At 38.8% G+C, this 21,731-nt stretch overlaps 1 protein-coding gene and 1 pseudogene across 4 annotated transcripts in view; one reads left to right on the forward strand and one right to left on the reverse strand.

Moving 5' to 3' along the window:
* Positions 1-21,731, reverse strand: part of MELK (maternal embryonic leucine zipper kinase) — a 99,498-nt gene that overhangs the window by 51,329 nt on the left and 26,438 nt on the right. For all 4 annotated transcript variants that reach the window (XR_009251597.1, XM_058694902.1, XM_058694901.1 and 1 more), the window contains exon 9: positions 1,579-1,647. Coding sequence is in view for 3 of the 4 variants with exons in the window: in XM_058694902.1 (XP_058550885.1) it covers positions 1,579-1,647 (69 nt within the window). In the remaining variant the exon portion in view is untranslated. The remainder of the gene's footprint in view (positions 1-1,578; positions 1,648-21,731) is intronic.
* On the forward strand, positions 1,941-3,705 carry LOC131490917 (14-3-3 protein epsilon-like; annotated as a pseudogene).

The following is a 21,731-nucleotide window of genomic DNA, read 5'->3' on the forward strand; positions in this document are numbered from 1 at the left end:
GAAGTAGCTAGAGGTTAACATTTCAAATAGGGAACACAGAACTCCTTTACTCCTGAGAACTCAAAATTCATCAGAACAGATGTAAACTTTATCATCACAAAAACGCTGTCAAAGACCTTAAAATGGCCTTGGAATAAATTCTTTAAAAAAGGCAATAGAGGCAAGAAAACTATAGCAACCAACACGGGCTTAGAAGATAAATGTTTAACAAACATGAACTTCATTGGTATGGACATTATTCATGAAGTTCAGTCAATCTATTGTATGATGTAATAGTCTTTGCTGGAAAACCTATTCACAGGAAATATTCACCAATTTAATATTCAAGCAGCCACAATGCAGGGCATTCATAGTGAATATGCAATCTCTACCTCTGATGAGCTTACAATCACATAGAACAAGTTGAAAAGCACACCTTTCTTTTCCATTTGTAATTTTCAAATGTGAGGAGAGGAAAATTAATCAACAAAGATTAAGTTTTTTGGAGTCCAGAAGAAAGATGAGGTGTTTTCAATCTCATTATGGAGATTTGGTAGTCTGGCCCTACTTAATCAAGGTGGGTGAGCCTGAAGTAAATTTTGAATAAAAACTGGAGATGGCTTAATAGATGGAAAAACTGGAAGATATTCTGAATACATAATAATGAAAAAAATATTGCACTAATAAGGTACTCCTATTTTCAAAGTGTTTCCTATTTATCTCATTTTACCCTCATAACACTACAGAGCAGTAAGGCCAGTGTCAGAATCCCCATTTGACAGATGAGAACCAGGTTAGTGGCATGCCTATTGATTGCCAGGGTAGATACCTAGACCTCAGAAGCCATTCCCCTAAATCAATGGTTCTCAAAGTGTGGTCCCAAGACCAGCAGCATCAGCAGCATCTGGAAGCTTGTTAGAAAGGCAAATTCCTAGTCCTACCCCAGATCTACTGAATCAGACACTCTCTCAGGGTGGCACCTAGCAGTCTGTGTTTTAATGAGCCCCTGGCAATTCTGATACGTGCTAAAGCTTGAGAATCATCGCATTAGGTCATAGGGTCCACTTGACTGTGTATCAGCTCATTCAAGCATTTATTCCCTATCTACTATACACTTAATGTGCAAGAGCAGGAGCAAGAAAATGGAACACGGTGGTCGAGTTAATCAGAGAAAACAGACAATGCTCAAGAAAAAGGAAGGAAAACCACATCAGCAAAGACATGGTAGAGGTCTAAAAGAAAATGCATTTGCAACATAATTAAGAAAACATCTAACTTAAAAAGAATAATAAAAATACATTTTCAAAAAGGGGCACCTGGCTGGCTCAGTTGGAAGAGCATACAACTCTTGACCTCGGGGTCATGAGAGTTCGGGCCCCACACTGGGTATAGAGATTACTTAAATAAATAAAACTTTAGAATAAATAAAAAGAAAAGAAAGCATCTAGTAGAGGGCAGCAGATATACTGAATGGAATTTTTTTAAGCTAATAGGAAAACGGTGTTGTCTTCCAAATACAGCAGCACCACAGACATCTTAAAGTTGGATCAATCAACTGCAGTAGACTTCTATTATTTAAATATAAATAACAAAGTTTACCTGTAGCATCTGTTGAAGAAGCAGAACGCTACTAGAAGAGAGCCACTTAGGAACCTCATATTTCCCTCGCTACAAAAAAACAAAGAAACAGTTAAGAGATTTAGGTTCAATCAGCCTTGAAATAAATTTCTAAGTAACAAAATGCTGGAGGTGTACTTCCAAGCTTAAAGACTTAACCCAACTATAAGATTTGGTAAACATTATTAACAACATAGGAAATATATTTCTTACCCTAAAGAAGAAAATTCAGTAAATTAAATATCGTCCCCTCTAAATTATCCACATATCAGAGAAGGACTAGAGCAGAGAGAATGTATGGAATACATAAATGTGGAGGGCTTTGGAATCTGTAGTGTGATTAAATGGACAACAAGTATACATTGTAGTCAATTTTTGCATTGCTAGAGCAAATTTTAGTTCATAATCTCAGAACAATTATCAGTTGACAAAAAATTAAGTAGTAGAAAATAGTATTTGGTGGCAAGTCATAGGCTGTGGTTAAAAACAGGTCACATTTCATCCACAGGACAGAATTCACAATCAATGAGGGAAACTGACGCAAGCCATTTTCTAAGCCAAGTACCTTCTTTGGGGATCAAAGAGACTCAGGAGACAAATGTTTACAATCTAGGATAATCAGAAATTATAGGCACCAAGTCATCAGCCAAAGATAAGACAAGGGGCTTGCCAAACACTACTATGTAATAAAATATCTTTTTACACAACTTGCTACATACCCCTTTCCCAATTCAGAGGCAATGATACAATCATTTCTCTTAGTAAAGAACAAACTGTTTAATGATGCTAGAATAAAAGGTTAATTATTTGAAAAAAATTAAGATTTGGAGGCGCCGCCATTTTTGCTGCCCAGACACGGAGCGAGAGGCTGAGAGAGTCGGAGACACTATCCGCTTCCAGCCGTCGCGCAGACCCTTCCGGAGCCACTTCCGCTACGGATAATCGGGAGGATCTGGTGTACCAGGCGAAGCTGGCCGAGCACGCTGAGCGATATGATGAAATGGTGGAATCGATGAAGAAAGTAGCAGGGATGGATGTGGAGTTGACAGTTGAAGAAAGAAAGCTCCTATCTGTTGCATATAAAAATGTGATTGGAGCCAGGAAGAGCTTCCTGGAGAATAATCAGCAGCATTGAACAGAAAAAAGAAAACAAGGGAAGAGAAGACACACTAAAAATGATTCGGGAATATCGGCAAATGGTTGAGACTGAGCTAAAGTTAATCTGTTGTGACATTCTGGATGTACTGGACAAACACCTCATTCCAGCAGCTAACACTGGCGAGTCCAAGGTTTTCTATTATAAAATGAAAGGGGACTACCACAGGTATCTGGCTGAATTTGCCAGGATTGGCACAGGATTGCACAGGAAATGACAGGAAGGAGGCTGCGGAGAACAGCCTAGTGGCTTATAAAGCTGCTAGTGATATTGCAATGACAGAACTTCCACCATCGCATCCTATTCGCTTAGGTCTTGCTCTCAATTTCTCCGTATTCTACTATGAAATTCTTAATTCCCCTGACCGTGTCTGCAGGTTGGCAAAAGCAGCTTCTGATGATGCAATTGCAGAACTGGATACGCTGAGTGAAGAAAGCTATAAGGACTCTACACTTATCATGCAGTTGTTACGTGATAATCTGACACTATGGACTTCAGACATGCAGGGTGATGGTGAAGAGCAGAATAAAGAAGCGCTGCAGGATGTGGAAGACGAAAATCAGTGAGACATAAAAGCCAACAAGAGAAACCATCTCTGACCACCCCATTCCTTCCCATCCCACCCCCATTGGAAATTCCCCCATTGTCACTGAGAACCACCAAATCTGACTTTTACATTTGGTCTCCGAATTTAGGTTCCTGCCCTGTTGGTTTGTTTGTTTTTTTTTTTTTTTTAACCGTTTTCAAAAGTTCTTAAAGGCAAGAGTGAATTTCTGTGGATTTTACTGGTCCCAGCTTTTAGGTTCTTTAAGACACTAACAGGACTGCATAGAGGCTTTTTCAGCATTACTGTATTGTCTCCTGCCAGGTGGGGCAAGATCACCATTAGAAATGGAAATGATATTTGAAAGCTATTAGACTTCTAGGTGACGCGAGCATCTAAGAGAGAGGTTAATCACACTATGAGGCATTGTGGTATTATTTTTCCTTTTTCTAATTGTTTAAATTGAATTTTATACCAATGTTTAAAATTAATTGGGTGTTAGCTTGAGGTGGTTAAAAGTTGTTCGGAGAGTTGTAATGGTTTTGCTGTAAAAAGTGTTTCAAACTCTGCTGAAATGTTGCTGAAAAGCATGGTGCTGGTAACAGTTCAACAATCCGTGGCTGCTCATTCTTGCCTGCTTTTACTCTCCCTCTAAAGCAGGTTAGCATTGAAGGTGGTATGGAAAAGCCTGCATGCGTGTTCAATTCTTTGTTTCTTCTCCTTCCCTCTCCCCCCTGGGCCCCCCCTTCCCTACTTCGCTCGCCCAACCTCTTTTGTTCAGTATGTGTAACTTGAAGCTAATTTGTACTACTGGACATCTGACTGGAGCCACAGATACAGAATCTGTATTGTTCTTACTGAAACACAGCATGGAATTAACATTAAACTTAAATAAAACAAACCTAAATTAAAAATGCCAAAAAAAAAATTAAGATTTTAATTAAGCTTATACCAAAATTAACTCCATCCAGATTAAAGAGTGAATGCAAATACAAAACCATAGAGGATCAAGACTAGGTGATTATTTTAGAATCTTTCTAAACATGACAGCAAAACCAAAACCTGTAAAGACTAACAGTTGACATTTCTGTACAACAAAACAGCACTAACAAAGTTAACTAACAACAAATTGAGGAAAAAAAACTTTTTCCACCTAAATGACTAAATATTAATAAACTTCATCACATAAAAAGCTCTTACAAATCACTAAGATTTTACCAGCCAACCTGTTCTGCCCACATTTCCCCCATCTCCTCAAATGGCCAAAAACCAGAGTCATCTTTAACTCCTCTTTCTCTCACACTTCACATCATCTCCATCAGCAAAATCCATTGGTTCTATGTTGGAAAATCTATCCAGAATCCCTTGTCACTTCCACCACACCACTAGTGTCTCCCATCTGGCATATTGCAAGAGGCTCCTGACTGATCTTCCAGATTCCACTACTGACCACCTCCCAGTCTAGTCTCCACTTACTACCACCAATGTTCTCTTAAAACATCTCTTAAAACATGCCACTTCACCACTCAAAACTCTTCAGTGCTCCCCCAGATCACTCAGAATAAAATCCAAATACCTTACTCTGGTTCCAAAGCCCTGCATGCATGCTCTACATCCCCACATCCATTCAACTCCTTGCTGCTGAGTCTGCCTCTCAGACTCACCTCCTAACTCTCCCCTTCATTCACCAAACTATGGTCACATGTCAAACACAGTCCAACCTCAGGGCCTTTGCACTGGTTGTCTCCTCTGTCTTATAATGCTTTCCCCCCAAAATCAGCAGAGCTTTTGCCTTTATCTTCAGGTCTCCACTTATTATATACTAGTGGTGTCAGTGAGGACTCCCATGACCCATTTCATAACACAGCATCCCCCACAATCATTTGCTACCTCCCTTTCATGCCTACTTTACCTTCAGTCCTTATCCCCACTCATCATATTACATATTTGTTTATTTTCTGTCTCACTACAATAGAATGTAAGCTCCTTAATCACAGAGATCTTATCAGGGCTGCTCACAAAGAACAGTACCTGGCCCTGGCACAGAAAAAGTACTCAATTAATATTTGTTTAATAAATGAAGGAAGAGGATGAAAAGCACACTCCAAAGGAAAATGAGCAAAAACTATTCACAGGTAATTCCTAAAACAAGAACTTTTAAATGGCCAATAAACACGAAAATATGTCCAAATAATCAAGTAATTAAAAAGTAATAATTTAAACAAGAATACGGTACCATCTGTTATCTATCAAACTGACAAACTTAAGAAAAACATTTAGTATTACTAAGAGTTCAGGAACAAGAGGGCTTGCTTATATATACAACTAGAGAATATAAGCTTTCCCGGAGAATAATTGTGAAATACATTTAAAAAAACATTCAAAACTGCATATCCTTGATCCAGCAATTTCACTTCTAGCAATTTATCCTAAGCAAACAATTTGGTATATAAAATATATGAACAGTAACATTCATCACAGAATTGCTTATAATAATTTTGGGAACTAAGGGACATAGACTACTGGCAAATTCCAGAGGGTCACCAAAACTAATGACAGAAGACAAAATGTACTGAATAAGGATCCTGAGTCAGAGGGGCACCTGAGTGGCCCAGTCAGTTGAGAGACCGACTTCAGCTCTGGTCATGATCTCACAGTTTGTGTGTTCGAGCCCCACATCAGGCTCTGTGCTGACAGCTTGGAGCCTGGAGCCTGCTTCGGATTCTGTGTCTCCCTCTCTCTCTGCCCCACTCCCGCTCATGCTCTGTCTCTCTCTCTCTCAAAAAATGAATAAATGTCAAAAAAAATTTTTTTTAAAGGATCCTGAGTTATATAATATACAAGAGCACCTGGGTGCCTTAGTCATTAAGCATCTGACTTCGACTCAGGTCATGATCTCACGATTCATGAGCTCAAGTCCCACATCGGGTGAGTTTGATCCCCAGTTCGGGTGAATACAAGCCCGCTTCAGGTGGACCCCACTTCTCTCTCTCTCTCTCTCTCTCTCTCTCTCTCTCTCTGCCCCTCACTCACTTACGCCCTCTCTCTCTCTCAAAAAAAAATAAAAATGAAATAAACATGATATACATCCAGGGAGACAAAGGCAAGCACACATGAACATGCACGTGCGTGCATAAAGCCTAGTGTTTAAATTTTTTTTTTCAACGTTTTTTATTTATTTTTGGGACAGAGAGAGACAGAGCATGAACGGGGGAGGGGCAGAGAGAGAGGGAGACACAGAATCGGAAACAGGCTCCAGGCTCCGAGCCATCAGCCCAGAGCCTGACGCGGGGCTCGAACTCACGGACCGCGAGATCGTGACCTGGCTGAAGTCGGACGCTTAACCGACTGCGCCACCCAGGCGCCCCTAAAGCCTAGTGTTTAAATAAGGCTAGAAGAGTAGAGGCAGGTAGATGGAGAAGCCATTGACTAGCACAAGCATTGGGGTTCTCTGTTCTTATAAGCTGTTTAGGACACAATCCTCACAGAAATCAGCCCAACCCCAAGGTAAGAGGAGAAACAGACACAATATGGGTTGCTCAGAGTCCTAGAACTACATGGCAGGCTGGATTTTAATTGTATTAAAGAAATAATCAAAGTTCCAAAGAAGCATTATCAAGCAATAAATTTTAAAAGAAAAGGTATCGAGGGGCGCCTGGGTGGCGCAGTCGGTTAAGCGTCCGACTTCAGCCAGGTCACGATCTCGCGGTCCGTGAGTTCGAGCCCCGCGTCAGGCTCTGGGCTGATGGCTCGGAGCCTGGAGCCTGTTTCCGATTCTGTGTCTCCCTCTCTCTCTGCCCCTCCCCCGTTCATGCTCTGTCTCTCTCTGTCCCAAAAATAAATAAAAAATGTTGAAAAAAAAAAAAAATTTAAAAGAAAAGGTATCGATGGGGCACCTGGGTGACTCAGTCGCTTAGACATCCAACATCAGCTCAGGGTTCCTGGGTTTGAGCCCCGCATCGGGCTCTGTGCTGAAGCTCTCCCTCTCAGATTCTGTCTCCCTCTCTCTCTGCCCCTCCCCAACTCGTGCTCGCTCTCTCTCTCTCTCAAAAATAAACAAACATTAAGAAAAATTTTTAAAAAAAAAGAAAAGGTGTCAATGTCAAAACAACTCAGTCTCTGACTCAGCTTCTCTGATGAGAGCAGAGAGGCTAACCTTACAAAGTGTTTCCCAGGAAGGATAAGAGCTTTCTTTCATTTTACAAATGACATTTAATATCATTAAGTTTTTCAAGATCCTTTGTCCAGCACTCAGTATCATCCAGAGAGCCCACTATTACTTCCACCTTACTAGGGCACCTTAACACTAGCCAGTGTTGAAAACTGACAATCTGTTTCCAAATTACATTGATAAAGACTTTCATTCACTCCTTGCTCCATGCCGCCTGGCCTCCAGACCCATCCCTAGGAAGTGGAGATTTTTAGCTGCTTCTGCCAACTCTCTAGGACTGAGCAGTAAATCAATTGCTGAGGGACTGGCCCTGACCTAGTTGGTCCCACCCTCATGCCTGAGCTTTTCCTTATTCCTGAGACCAAGGCCTCTCATGATTCAAATCCTGGGTGTCTTAACTTGTTCTCTTTCTTAACAACCTGATCATTTGCCTGTTCTCTCAGACAGTTTGGCTTGCTCTTGCCATTGTCCTAAAGAAAGTAGAGACCGGCCTAGGGTAAAGCTTCTCCTATCTGCTTACACTGATCAAATAAATGGTTTTGACCTAGCTGAATCTCTGATCACAACCTGTTCCTAGATATCCTCTGTCATGCTTCACTCACTGGTCAGAACCCCCATGTACTCTGGTGGGTCTCCCCTCAAGCTGATTGTGGAGCCTTTTGCTGCTTATTCCCTGGATACCATCTGCACTGGGTTAAATGCTGCTCCTCAAAACACATGTCCACTCAGAACCTGTGAATGCATTTTTATTTTAAAATAGAGTCTTTTGCAGATGTAATTGAATTAATATGAGGTCATACTGGGTAGGAGTAGACCCTAAATTCAGTATGACTGGTGTCCTTATAAAGAGGAAAATCTGGACACAAAGACACAAACACACAAGGAAGTAGGCCGTGTGAAGACAGAGGCAGAGACTAGAGTGATGCGTCTACAATTCAAGGACTTCCAAAGATTGCCAGAAAATACCAGAAGCTAGAAAGAGGCCAAGAAGGATTCTCCCCTGGAACCTTCAAAGAGAACATGGCCCTATCGACACCTTGATTTGGACTTCTAGCCTCCAGAACTGTGAGAGAATAAATTTTTGTTACTTTAAGGCACTACCTTGCAGTGCTTTGTTACAACAACCCTAGGAAACTAATACACCATCTATAAGGGTTTAACTCCTCACATACTTCTCTCCCACCAGCACCTGCCTACCCCGGGGATAAGTCTGGTTCTAGGTTCTGGCCCTTTCTGGTCTGCTCCAACACAGATAATAGGCCCATCACCAGATCTATCAAAATAAAAGAAATGTTATGACTTTAAATTCAGAAAGTACCTTCCAGACCAAAGTACTGAATAAGAAAAGCTCCACCAGGCTGATTCCAAGTTCCTCTCTGTCTCTTGTTATCACCCCTTTTATCATCCCATCTTGAATTCATGACCTAACTTCTAATAGATCCTCTTATTGTGCTATAGGTTAGCACCAGAGAAGCTATCCTACCCAGAAAGAGGCAAGAACAGGTGAATGATAAGTGTGGTGCTTGGCACGCTGGAAACGGCGATGGACCAGAGTCATCATGTGAATCCCAGCCTACTTCATAGTAGTTCCATGAACTTGTACAAGTTACTTAATCTTTCTGACACTGTTTCCTAAGAAAATAGGCTCTGGAGACAATTTGCCTAGATTCGAATCCAAAATCTACCTCTTACTAGCCGTGTGGATGAGCCTTTGAATTTCACTGTGCCTTGGTTTCCACACCTGTAAAAAGAAGCAAAATAATAGTGCCCACACAAAAAAATGTTGCTAGGATTCAGTGCTTTAATACAGAAAAGCACTGAGCACAGTGCCAGGCATACAGTAAGAACTCCATGTATGTTAGTTTCTACTACTGCTGCCTCTATTACTAATACTAGTATTACCACTACTGTTGTTACTACCTGTGAAACAAGTAATTCCACCTATAGGATTATAAAAGGAGTAAAAGAGAATATGTGAAAGCACTCAACACAATGCCTTGCACATTAGACACAATAAATGTTTGTTGAACCTGAAATACACAGGAAGGAGATAGGGATGCCCAAAATAGTAATGGACCAGAGATGGGTAGGCTGGCCAAAAACCATGCACGCCAGAGTGCTAAATACTCAGTATCGTGAGAAAGGCTAGTCATTCTGAGGAATGCCACATGTCCTCCCAATGGAGCCCTGCCCCACTGCAGCTGCCACCAGACAGCCTGGGAAGGAACACATACATCATCTAGTCAAGCGCTGCTCCTTTTACTTCCTGAAGTGTACCCACCCACTTTCCCTGTTTGGACAGAAGAGCTCTGCAGAGTACCATCTACTGGAAGTCATGAGGCCTGTGACCCATCACCAAGACCTGACATTCTTAGCTTCATTCTCTGCACTGGGATATGACAGAAACGGAATTCAGAGCCGAGTTCTGCTGCCAGGCTTACCCCAACCTCTTATTTGTACATGATACTTTAAAATACATTTTTATTGTATTTTAACCTGTGGAGTAAGCAAGGATTATTAACCACATAACACAGATGAAGAATCTAAGTCTCAGCCAGGGAATTCAAGCATTTGTTCAATATCATAAGGCACTGGTTCTCAGCTGGTGCGATTTTGTTCCCCACTGCTAGGAGACATCTAGCACTGTGTGGAGACTTTTTTATGTGTGCCACATAATGATTTGATATATGTATATATTATGAAATGATTACCACAATAAGTTTAGTTCATACCCATCACCACACATAGTTACTAGTTTTGTTTGCTTAGTGTTTTTCTTATGATGAAAACTTTTAAGATCTACTCTCTTAGCAACTGGAGACATTTCTTACTGTCATGACTTGGGAGTTACTACTGGCATCTAGTGAGTAAAGGGCAGGGACACTGCTAAACTTCTTGCAATGCATACGACAGCCCCCACAGCAAAGAATCATGTAGTCCAAAATGTCAATAGTGCCTCAGTTGAAAACACTGTAAAAAGGGGTGGAGATGGGACTAGGAGAGACATACAATACTTATTCTATTGTACTGTGCTGGAAAGTCTAAGGAAGCCTAGACGTAAACAGGGAGAAAAGGCTCCTTATTTAAATATTGGAAGCATACGCAAAGAGCAAATAGAAAAGACCTCGAGACAAGCAATTCTGCTGGAGAAGAACATGTCCACAAAAGGCCCTGTCGGCCAGGGCTGTGCAACTTAACCCTGGTTTCTGCTCAGTCTTTAGAGAATTCCTGTTTACTTAAGGGACAATTACCTTGCAAATGAGAGCAAGAAATGGGTAACAGAGACAGAAACCAAGAAAGAGGGGGGAAAAAACCCTGTGGGCCAAGCAAGATAATCCTGGGAATTCTAGACAGCTTGAAATTGCTCGTTTTCACATGGTTGTAAGAAAGCAGGCCATCTCTCCAACACATAATTACAGTATATAGTCAACTCAATAATTGTAAAATATAATCTCATAAAAAGATAATGTGCTCATTTTCTTTAAAATTATAAATTATACTTGTTAGAAAGCAATTTTACTTGCAAGCTATTCAACTTTCATTTACTAAATTATTTATACTTCTATAATATTTGTGTACCCCAAACTGGAGTATGGTCATGCTTGTCTTTGAACACAGTGATGGTAAATGAATATAGGTGACATTAATAAGATTAATGCCCAATCTGTCGGTAATCATGCTAGAAACTGCAACTGAGCATTTTGGTTAAAATAATCAAAAAATGCAAAAGATAAACAAAGTCTGCTTCTTAAATAGTTACATATAGTATATCAAATATTGCTGGGGTTTTCTATCGACCAAGAACCGAAGGAAGTGTTATTCCCAACTGAGGAATTTTAGAACATTCTAGACAAAGATACATACTGCATGCGAGTGATACGACACCTTAATTAGATTCAACCAGCAGACTGTATTACACCGCGCCTCGGAACAATAGTTCTGAGCCAAGATTACAATAAATTTCAAAATCTATAATGTGTGAAATTAAATTCCACAATAATGCATAAAAGTCCTAATTTGAATCAATTTTCAACTTGCAAATACATGAAAAACTAAAAGATGAAATTCAGAGTAGGGGAAACAAAGAATATACAGCATTAGTAAATAATATTAATTAGGAAGGTTAAATCTCTACGGAACAAGAATTAGACATTTTATACCATATTTATTCCACAGAAGAAATATTTGATTTACCAAAATATCAAATTACCCTCCCAAAGGATTAAAATAAACAAACAAATAAATAAATGTAAAGAACACTGAAGATTATTACGTGTTGATACATTCACCTTGTAGCAGTGAAATAATATATTAATAATCAAGGGTACCGATGCCCTTTATGGCTGCCACATAAATGTGAACTTGAAAGAGCAGCAAGCAAAGGCAAATAAACAGTATGGACACTTAGGTCCAGACAGGTTTAAAAAAAAAACAAGCCAGGGGCGCCTGGGTGGCGCAGTCGGTTAAGCGTCCGACTTCAGCCAGGTCACGGTCTCGCGGTCTGTGAGTTCGAGCCCCGCGTCGGGCTCTGGGCTGATGGCTCGGAGCCTGGAGCCTGTTTCCAATTCTGTGTGTCTCCCTCTCTCTCTGCCCCTTCCCCGTTCATGCTCTGTCTCTCTCTGTCCCAAAAATAAATAAAAAACGTTGAAAAAAAAAAATTAAAAAAAAAAAAAAAAAAAAAAAACAAGCCAAGTTTAGAGTTAAGTTGGTAAATGAGGAACATCATAATAAAGTTCAATTTCAGTAAGGCATTAATAGTCAGTTTATCGTTGTGGATAAGACCACAAAACCTAGGTTAAGTGTACCTTATACAGACCAAAACCCAATTCTCAAAACACTTATTCTATTCAGGTTTTTAATCGACAATTTGGATTAGAGATATTTAAGAAACATGCAAAGTGGCACAAACAATACACCAAGGAAAAATAGAATAAGGAAAGGCTAATTCTACGAGACATTAAAGAAATGGTATTATAAAGATACAGCAACTAAAATAATTATGTATCAGACAAAAATAGACAGAAAATTAAAAACCATGAAAAATAGTAAATGTAGAAATTCAATATATAATAAAACTATCCTTTCAAATCAATAGGAAAGTGATAGACTATTGAGTAAGAAGTCTTAGGACAACAAATTACTTGTTTTAAAATAAATAAGTCATTATTTATTTAAAAATAAAAGATCCCTAGAAACTATCACAGATCAGAGAGGGCTAAGAAGATATGATAACTAAATATAATATGATGTTCTGAAAGAATCCTAGAACAGAAAAAGGACATAGGGAAAAACTAGTGAAACAGAAATAATGTAAACAGTTTAGTGAATAGTCATATTCCACCATTGGTTCCTTAGTTGTAACAAAGTACCATAGTAATGTAAGATGTTAATAATAGGAAAACTGGGTGAGGAATATATGGGAACTCTGTTCAAACTCTAATTACTAAAGCCATGAATAAAACATCAGATGGCATAAATTTTAAAAAATCAAATGCCATTTTCACCCATTCAACTGACCAAGATCCAAAAGTTTTATAAATATCCAAAATTTTTATAAATAATAATGTTAAAGACAGCATGGGGAAACAGCTACTCTCAACCACTGCTGGTGGAAGTATAATGTGGGGAAAAAAAGGCTGGAGCACAATTTGACAATATCTGTTAAGTTTTCAAATGTCATACCCTAGGATCCAGCAATTCTACTACTCAGTACGTATATGCAAGAAGATATGCACAAGGATGCTCACTGAGCATCACTTATATTAGTGAAAAAATTAGAAAATAACCTAAAATGTTCAACAAGAAAATGGTTAAACTATTTGTAAAAATGAGTTCATATTATATGTACAATGGCACATACAATATTGAGTAAAGAAAGACAGATATAAAATAATATCAGTATGATACAACTTACGTTAAGAAAAAAATATAAATGACTACAAATAGAAATAAAACATCTGGAAGAACCAAAGTGTTAACTGTAATTACCTATGTGAGAGGCCAAGAGAACTTCAGTTACCAGTGATGTTTTAGTTCTTTATACGGAGAATGTTTTCACACACTACTTGTGTTAATTAAAAAACTTTTTAAATGACGTCCACAAACTTAGAATAAAGGAAATTTCACAATAAATACTATGCAGCCATTAAACAAACAATGAAAACCTACACATGCTGCTAAGTACCAATATGAAACAATCTTCAAAGTAAAGTATTAAAATTAAAGAGGAGGAGGGGGCAAGATCCATACACTGTGCAGATTATATAATCCCAAAGGATATATACAGATATATAAAGATTTGCATAAGTACAAATAATTCTTATAAATGTATAGAAGAAATTTCTAACTAGTTGTCTCTGTGGAAGAAAACAGAGGGCTAGGTGAGCAGGGTGTTTTGGGGTTTAACTATATACTTCTTAGTACTGTTTTAGCATTTTACCATATATGCTTTGTTTTTCACTATAAAAACAATTAACTAAATGTCTCACTATAAAAAAAACTAACTAGGGGCGCCTGGGTGGCGCAGTCGGTTAAGCGTCCGACTTCAGCCAGGTCACGATCTCACGGTCCGTGAGTTCGAGCCCCGCGTCAGGCTCTGGGCTGATGGCTCAGAGCCTGGAGGCTGTTTCCAATTCTGTGTCTCCCTCTCTCTCTGTCCCTCCCCCGTTCATGCTCTGTCTCTCTCTGTCCCAAAAAATAAAATAAACGTTGAAAAAAAAAATTAAAAAAAAAAAAAAAACTAACTAAATGTCAGCTCTTGATAAGCTACAAGCCTGGGCATTTCAGACCAATTTTCTAGGAAAAGACCAGGCAGGATCTGGGAAAGATCATTCTGCTACAGGTCACTACAACTAAGCCAGGAGTCAGCCAACTTTTTCTGAAAAGGGACAGATTAGTAAATATTTTTGGTTTTGTGAGCCATACAATCTCTGTCACAACTACTCAACTCCACCACTGTTGTGCAAAAGCAGCCACAGATGACACATAAACAAACAGGTATGGCTATGTTCCAATAAAAATTTTATTTAAACAAACAGGTGGTGGGCCAGACTTGGCTTGTAGCATAGTTTGCCATCCTCTACTTTATATCACCTGGCCAAGAAGACTGATTGAAGTTTCAACCAACCTTTCCTTGCCTTTAGCCCCCTAGAAAGGAGTAAGTTAAGCTGCAACACAGATTCCCAGCTATTCACATATCTGTAAGGATTTTGCATCATGCTACTTACTTGAGTCAGGGTCCGTAGGAAAAATTTCCTGACAGATCAACCAGTATTTTCCAATAGGATAAGACAACAATATATCCCCCCCTCAATCCTTGGCCCACCTACCTCTTCTGTTTAACTTGCCCCTAATGGCTGGATATTACTTGGAAGAGCTGAATGCATGCCCTCCTGCCAAGTAATGTCCTTACATGTGGATTACATCGTTTTAACATTGCAAATCAAAGATTACAGCCTGTATACTCATCACTATAAAGAAGAGATATAATTATTCTAAAATTAAAGTTTATAGTTGGTAAATCCATACAGTACCTCATTTTGTTTTACTAGGTGTATTATCTACGGAGTATATAGAAATTAGACTTTTCAAAGTCAGATATCTTTGTTAAGACTTTGTACAGCCAAGGTGAGAATTCAAACCTTTTCCTGGATAAAATCATTGTAGTGATCCTTTATGGCACAATGTCTTACTGAAATTCCCAAACAGTCATTATCATGAATCCAAGTATCCTTAGAAGACTCCATGTTCACAAAAGAATGTCAATCCTAGCCCTGGTTATACTGACAGTCACTTTTGCCCTTAGCATAGCCATAACTTCAGGAAATTTCCAGGGACGATAATCCCTAATTTACTGACACACTCAATAACTTGGCTGAGAGGGATTACATTAATTGAGGGTCTACTAAAGAATATACAGGGTCGGGGTGCCTGGGTGGCTTAGTCGATTAAGCATCCAACTCTTGATTTCAGCTCAGGTCATGATCTCATGGTTCGTGAGTTCAAGCCCCACATTAGGCTCCGCATGGACAGTGCAGAACCTGCTTAGGATTTTCTGTCTCTCCCTGTCTCTCTGCCCCTCTCCCCTCTCTTAAACTTTAAAAAAAAAAAAAAAGAATATATAGAGTCAACCATCCATTCTCCCTGAATGGTGGTCTTCAAAGGTGGGACATGTGCACCCCAGAAGGAATGTAAGAAGATACACTACGTAAAGAGGTCAATCCCAACAAAAGGATATAACAATTGAACTATTTGTGCATCTAAAACAGAAGCACCTAAATATATAAAGCAAATACTAACAGACATGAAGGGATAAATGGACAGAAATACAATAGTAGTGGATTTTAATACCCCAAATCTCATCACTGGGTGGATCATAAAGACAGATATTCAATAAGGAAACTGTAGATCTGAACAACAGACATTTGTTGTTAGGTACATTTGAATATACCTAACAGACATATATAGAACATTCTATCCGACAACAGCAAAATACACATCTGTCTCAAGTGCACATGCACCATAATGAAGTATCACCTTAAATCTGTCAAAATAGCTATTACCTAAAAGGCAATAAATTACAAGTTTTGGTAAGGATGTAGAAAAAAGTGCAGCGTTGGTGGGAATATAAACTGGTGCAACCACCATAGAAAACAATATGGAGGCTCCTCAAAACATGAAAAACAGAACTACTACATGGTCCAATAATTCCCCTTCTGGGTGTCTACCCAAAGAAAACAAAAACAAAACTAATTGGAAAAGATATATGTACCCCTATGTTCACTGCAGCATTATTTGCAATTAGCAAATAGCAGGGATATGGAAACAACCTAAGTGTCCATCAACAGATGAATAAAGAGTGTGTGTGTGTGTGTGTGTGTGTGTGTGTGTGTGTGTGCGCGTGCACATGCATGCACATGCAATGGAATACTACTCAGCAATAAAAAAGCATAAAATCTGGCCGTTTGTGACAGCATTGACCTTGAGGTTTTTACATTAAATGAAATGAGTCAGAGAAAGACATTGTATGATTTTACTTAAATCTAAAAAACAAAACAAACAGAACAAAACAAAACCCCAACTCATTGATACAGTGAATAGATGGATGGTTGCCTGAGGGGAGAGCTGCTTGAGGGAGAGTGCAAAATGGGTGAAGGAGATCAAGAAGGACAAACTCCCAGTTTTAAAATAAGTCATGTAATGTACATGTAATATAAGTATATGTAATGTACAAAATGGGCAATACAGGCAATAATATTGTATTAACTTGTATGTCATGGATGATAACTAGAATTATTGATGTGATCACTTTGCAATGTATACAAAGGTCAAATCATGATGTTGTACACCTGAAACTAATAATATTGTACATCAATTACAATTCAATAAAAATAACTAAATAAATAATGGTATGGAAAAAAGTCAAGACAAAATACTATTTGTAAGCAATGAAAATTTAAAAATTTACATACAAAAAAGATACAGTAAGATGTGGGAAGAGTGTATTATGACTTCTATTTATATTCATATTCTATCTAAAAACAAAAATTACTCTTTATTAATATTTGCTATATCATTTGGCACTGGCACCTTCACTAGTCCTATATAACCTATAATATATGGTAATTCTTCCTTGACTGAGAGTGACATCAGACAGAGAGTGGCTCCATCTTGCACCACTCTCCATATACTGCAAAGTACTGTGCTTTACCTGAGCCCAGTTAAATTAATTACAGATCACAGTACTTAATTTAAACTAAATCCTCACAAAATAGCCAAATGGCTTATAAAGATTCTTGTAAAAAAAAAAAAAAAACCCACAGATTAAAGACTAGGAATATAAGCACAAGTGAATAATACGAGTTAACACCTCAATGGTTAGTGTGAGCCCACCAGCCAAAACACAAAGTAAAAAAAAAAAAAAGACCTAAACAAATCCAACAAGTTGTCTCAAACCCTGAAATTACCAAGACTATTTGAAATACAGACTTATGCACATTATTGTTAAAAATTAGCCTCAGTGACACCTGGGTGGCTCAGTTGATTAAGCATCCAACTTTTGATTTTGGCTCAGGTCATGATATCACAGTTGTGAGACTGAGCCCCATGTTGGGTTCTGAGCTGACAGCACAGAGCCTACTTGGTATTCTCTCTCTCCCTCTCTCTCTGCCCCTCCCCCACTTGTGCATGCACTCACTCTTGCTATCTCTCAAAATAAAGAAACTTTAAAAAAAAAAAGGTACACTTTATTGATGTGGATATAGAGAAACATGCATTTTCATGCTATTGCTAAAACTGATAGAACTTCATCAGGAAGCAATTTAGAAATATCTACTAAAATTACTAATTCACATACCCTTTAACCCAGAAACTCTTCAGGGAATTTTCTTACAGATCTATCCACAATGTACAAAAAAATGACTACTTGGAAATTACTTAAATGTCCATTAACCTAGGACTGGTTAAAAAAATTAAGGTACATGTATATACCTCGATTCTATTCTGAGCTGTTCTGAAGGGGTAAGATTTCCAAGACCCACTGTGAAGGGAGGAAAACAAGATGCAGAGCAGTGTTTGTTGTATGCTCCCATCTGTGGGAAAAAACTGGAAAGGGAATAGCATAAAGAGATAAAATACATAATCCCTTATATGAGTATAAGCAGAAAAAGTACATAAAATTCTGATACTCTGTCACAGGTAAATAACTTTATACCAATAACTTCGAGAAATTAGACAAATTGGGCACATTTTTTTGTGTCCAAAACTGAGCTCTTGATTGTACCTGCTCTACCAAGAGTCTTCCCCATCTCAGTTCATGGAAGCTCCAACTTTCTAATCGCTGAGGTTATTTCTCCCATCCTATCTATCAGCAAATCATGTTACCTATACCTTCAAAAGACTATGGACTAGTCTAAACGTGTCATGACTGTGGTGGTGGTTAAACGAATCTAGATACATGTTAAAATTTGTAGACCTGTACACATACACAAAAAGTAAATTTTACTCTGTTAATTTAAAAATAATTTTTGGGGCACCTGAGTGGCTCAGTTGGTTGAGCGTCTGACTTCGGCTCAGGTCACGATCTCATGGTGTGTGGTTCGAGCCCCACATCGGGCTCTGGGCTGACAGCTCAGAGCCTGGAGCCTGCTTCTGATTCTGTGTCTCCCTCTCTCTCTGCCCCTCCCCTGCTCATGCTCTGTCTCACTCTCTCAAAAATAAATAAACATTAAAAATACATACATACATACATACATACATACATACGTACATAAATATAATTTTGGGGGGCTCCTGGGTGGCTTAGTTGGTTGGGCATCTGACTCTGGCTCAGGTCATGATCTTCACGGTTTCATGGGTTTGAGCCCTGCGTCAGGCTCTGTGCTGACAGCTCGGAGCCTGGAGCCTGCTTCGGATTCTGTGTCTCCATCTTTCTCTGCCCCTCCCCTGTTTATGCTCTCTCTCAAAAATAAATAAATTTTAAAAAATAAATACATTTAAAAAAATAAAAGCGAAAATAATTTTTTGGTGGTTCAGTGCTTAATTTTGGCCCAGGGTCATGATCTTGCAATTGTGGGATTGAGTCCCATGTTGGGCTCCGTGCTGAGCATGGAGCCCATTTGGGATTCTCTCTCTCTCTCTCTCTCTCTCTCTCTCTCTCTCTCTCTCTCAAAGTAAATAAACTTTAAAAAAAATTTTTTAATTACATTTTAAATTAAATACATTTTTTTAATATAAAAGAAACCCAGAATCCAACCATTTTCACCACCATCTCTTATCTGTAGGATATTACTACAATACCCTAACTGGTCTCCCTAGTTCTCTTTTGCTTCCTACAGTAGCCAGTATGATCCTATTAAAACCTAAACCAGACATCACCCTTCTGCTCAAATTCCTCCAATGGCTCCCTGTTTCACTTAGAGAAAAAGCCAAAGTCCTTATGACATGCTATGAAGCCCAATGACAATTGGATATCCTATTTCTTGAGACTTCATTTCCTACGACTGTCCTGATTTCTCAGTCCATCACACCAGCCCTCTTGACCTCCCTGGACTACAGTAGGTGCTTCTAGCTAGTGGTCTTTGCCAATTCCTCTGCCTGAAACATTCTCCTCCTTGATATCCACTGACTAACACTCTCACCTCCTTCAAGTCTTGCTCAAATCTCACCTCTGTGAGGATTATTCTGACCACCTTACTTAATATTTAATAATGCAACTTGCCCCCCTTTTCCTCCATACCTCCCCAATCTGTTCTGATTACTCTTTACCCTGCTCAATTTTTTTTCTTTTTCCCAAAGCAAGTAGCATCTTTTAATATAATTTACTTATTTAGTGTGTTTATTGTTTTTTTCTATATCCCTACCACCAGAATATAAACTCCATGAAGGCAGGGATCTTCCATCTGTTTTACTCAGTGATATATCCCAAGTATCTAGAAAACGCCTGCACAGATTAGGTTTTCAATAAATATTTAATTGTTTCAAAAGTTGAAAGAACACTGAATGAATGAATAAAAAAATAAACTAACAAAAGTACAAACAAACACACATGAATGGTTGCCTTTCAATTTTTTTAAATTTATTTATCTAAATTCAAGTTAGTTAATATACAGTGTAGGGTTGCCTTTCTAATTAAACAACATTCAAATAGAGACCTGAAGGAAAGGAGAGCACAAAGCAACCATATGGGACAAAACTATTTCAGGTGAAAGAAACAGCAAGTGCAAATGCCCTGAGGCAGGTGCATGCTTGGCACATTCAAGTAACCACTGAGGAAAGAAAAGAAACAAGGAGTACAGGTACACGGAGCAAGTGAGGAGGGGAATAGTAGGTGATGAGGGCACTGAGGTTAATAGGAGGCCAGTTCACAAGGGTTGAAGCCTACAGCCTACAGCGCAACCTGTGGCTTATACTTGGAGTGAGATGAAAAAGCAGCCACTGGAAAGTTTCTGATCAGACTTACACGCTATTTCAAAAGCTTCCCATAAAGAAGACCCTGGTGGAGATGGACTTACAAGCACATTCCATAAGACACCAAAGGAACTAAAAGTACTAATTTTAAACTCTCCCCCCGCCAAAAACAAAAAAACAAAAAAACAAACAACAACAAAAAAACCAGTAAATGGGAGAAAACCCTTCAATTAACTTTATGTGGCTAATAAAACATTGAAAACAAAAACAAACAAATAAAACAGTTTGAGAAAGAAAAGTACATCTTAATCTCTGAACAAATTTTAAGTCCTGGACAAAATACTGGCAAACCAAATTTAGACAGGTATGTTAATAATACTAGCTAACATTTACTTAGCACTACTCTAAATACTGTGCATGGCTTAACTCATTTAACCCTAACCACCCTATACCGTAAAAACTATCATTCTACCCATTTTATAGGGGAAGAAACTAAGGTTCAGAAAGGCAAAGTAACTTGCCAAATTCTGGCCACAGACAGAAAGCAGAGATCCTGGATTTTAGTAATACCAATGAGATTCTGATTTCATTGCTCTGGGGGCTGGACCCAATATATTTTAAAGCAGCCAAGTGAGGCTAATGTGCAGCCAGTGTCGTGAACCACCGTTCTACATCCAGTATCTAAGGCTTCCCCCACCCTGAGAGAAATTACATGGACAAAGCTAAGGCAGATGTTTTAGTCAAGATTTAAATATGAAACAAAAAGCAGAGGTGAGAAAACATGACTTATAAGATCCTTTCCAACAGTGCAATTCTATGATTATGTGTCCCCACACTTTCTAGAATTCTAAAAGGTGTAAGATTTCATGCTACACCACCTAACAGATCCAATTCCAGTTCATCTTTGGAGAAATTTGTCTGTCAGTTTATTTCTCTGTCATGGAATGCCCAAAAAAAGAGTGTAGTAAAATATACTAGTAGCTTATAATACTAAAATTATTTTCAGAACGAGAAACATAGCTCTGCTTTACAGAAAAGAGTAGCAAAAAGAGTGAATAATTGAAGAGGCCAACCTAATATTTTTCTAAAAAAGCGTAACTGGAAAATTGTTGCTGAACTGCCCAAAGACCAGCCTCCTTCCCACTCTACTTCTGTTAAAGCAAGCTGAGGCTATGAAGCGATCCTAACACTACTCTCTCCCGTATCCTGCTGTTGACACAGTAGGGTGTGGCTCTCTGTAGTCAGAACTGTGGCCACAGTGAGCGAGTTCAGCCAAAGCAACAACTGCTACCCTGCGAAGCTTAGCGGGGGCTTCTTGAGAGGGGATGGGAGGAAATACAGGCTGTCTTGGCTACCCC

The sequence above is a fragment of the Neofelis nebulosa genome, chromosome 12 (assembly GCF_028018385.1).
Source record: "Neofelis nebulosa isolate mNeoNeb1 chromosome 12, mNeoNeb1.pri, whole genome shotgun sequence".
Lineage (NCBI taxonomy): Eukaryota > Metazoa > Chordata > Mammalia > Carnivora > Felidae > Neofelis > Neofelis nebulosa.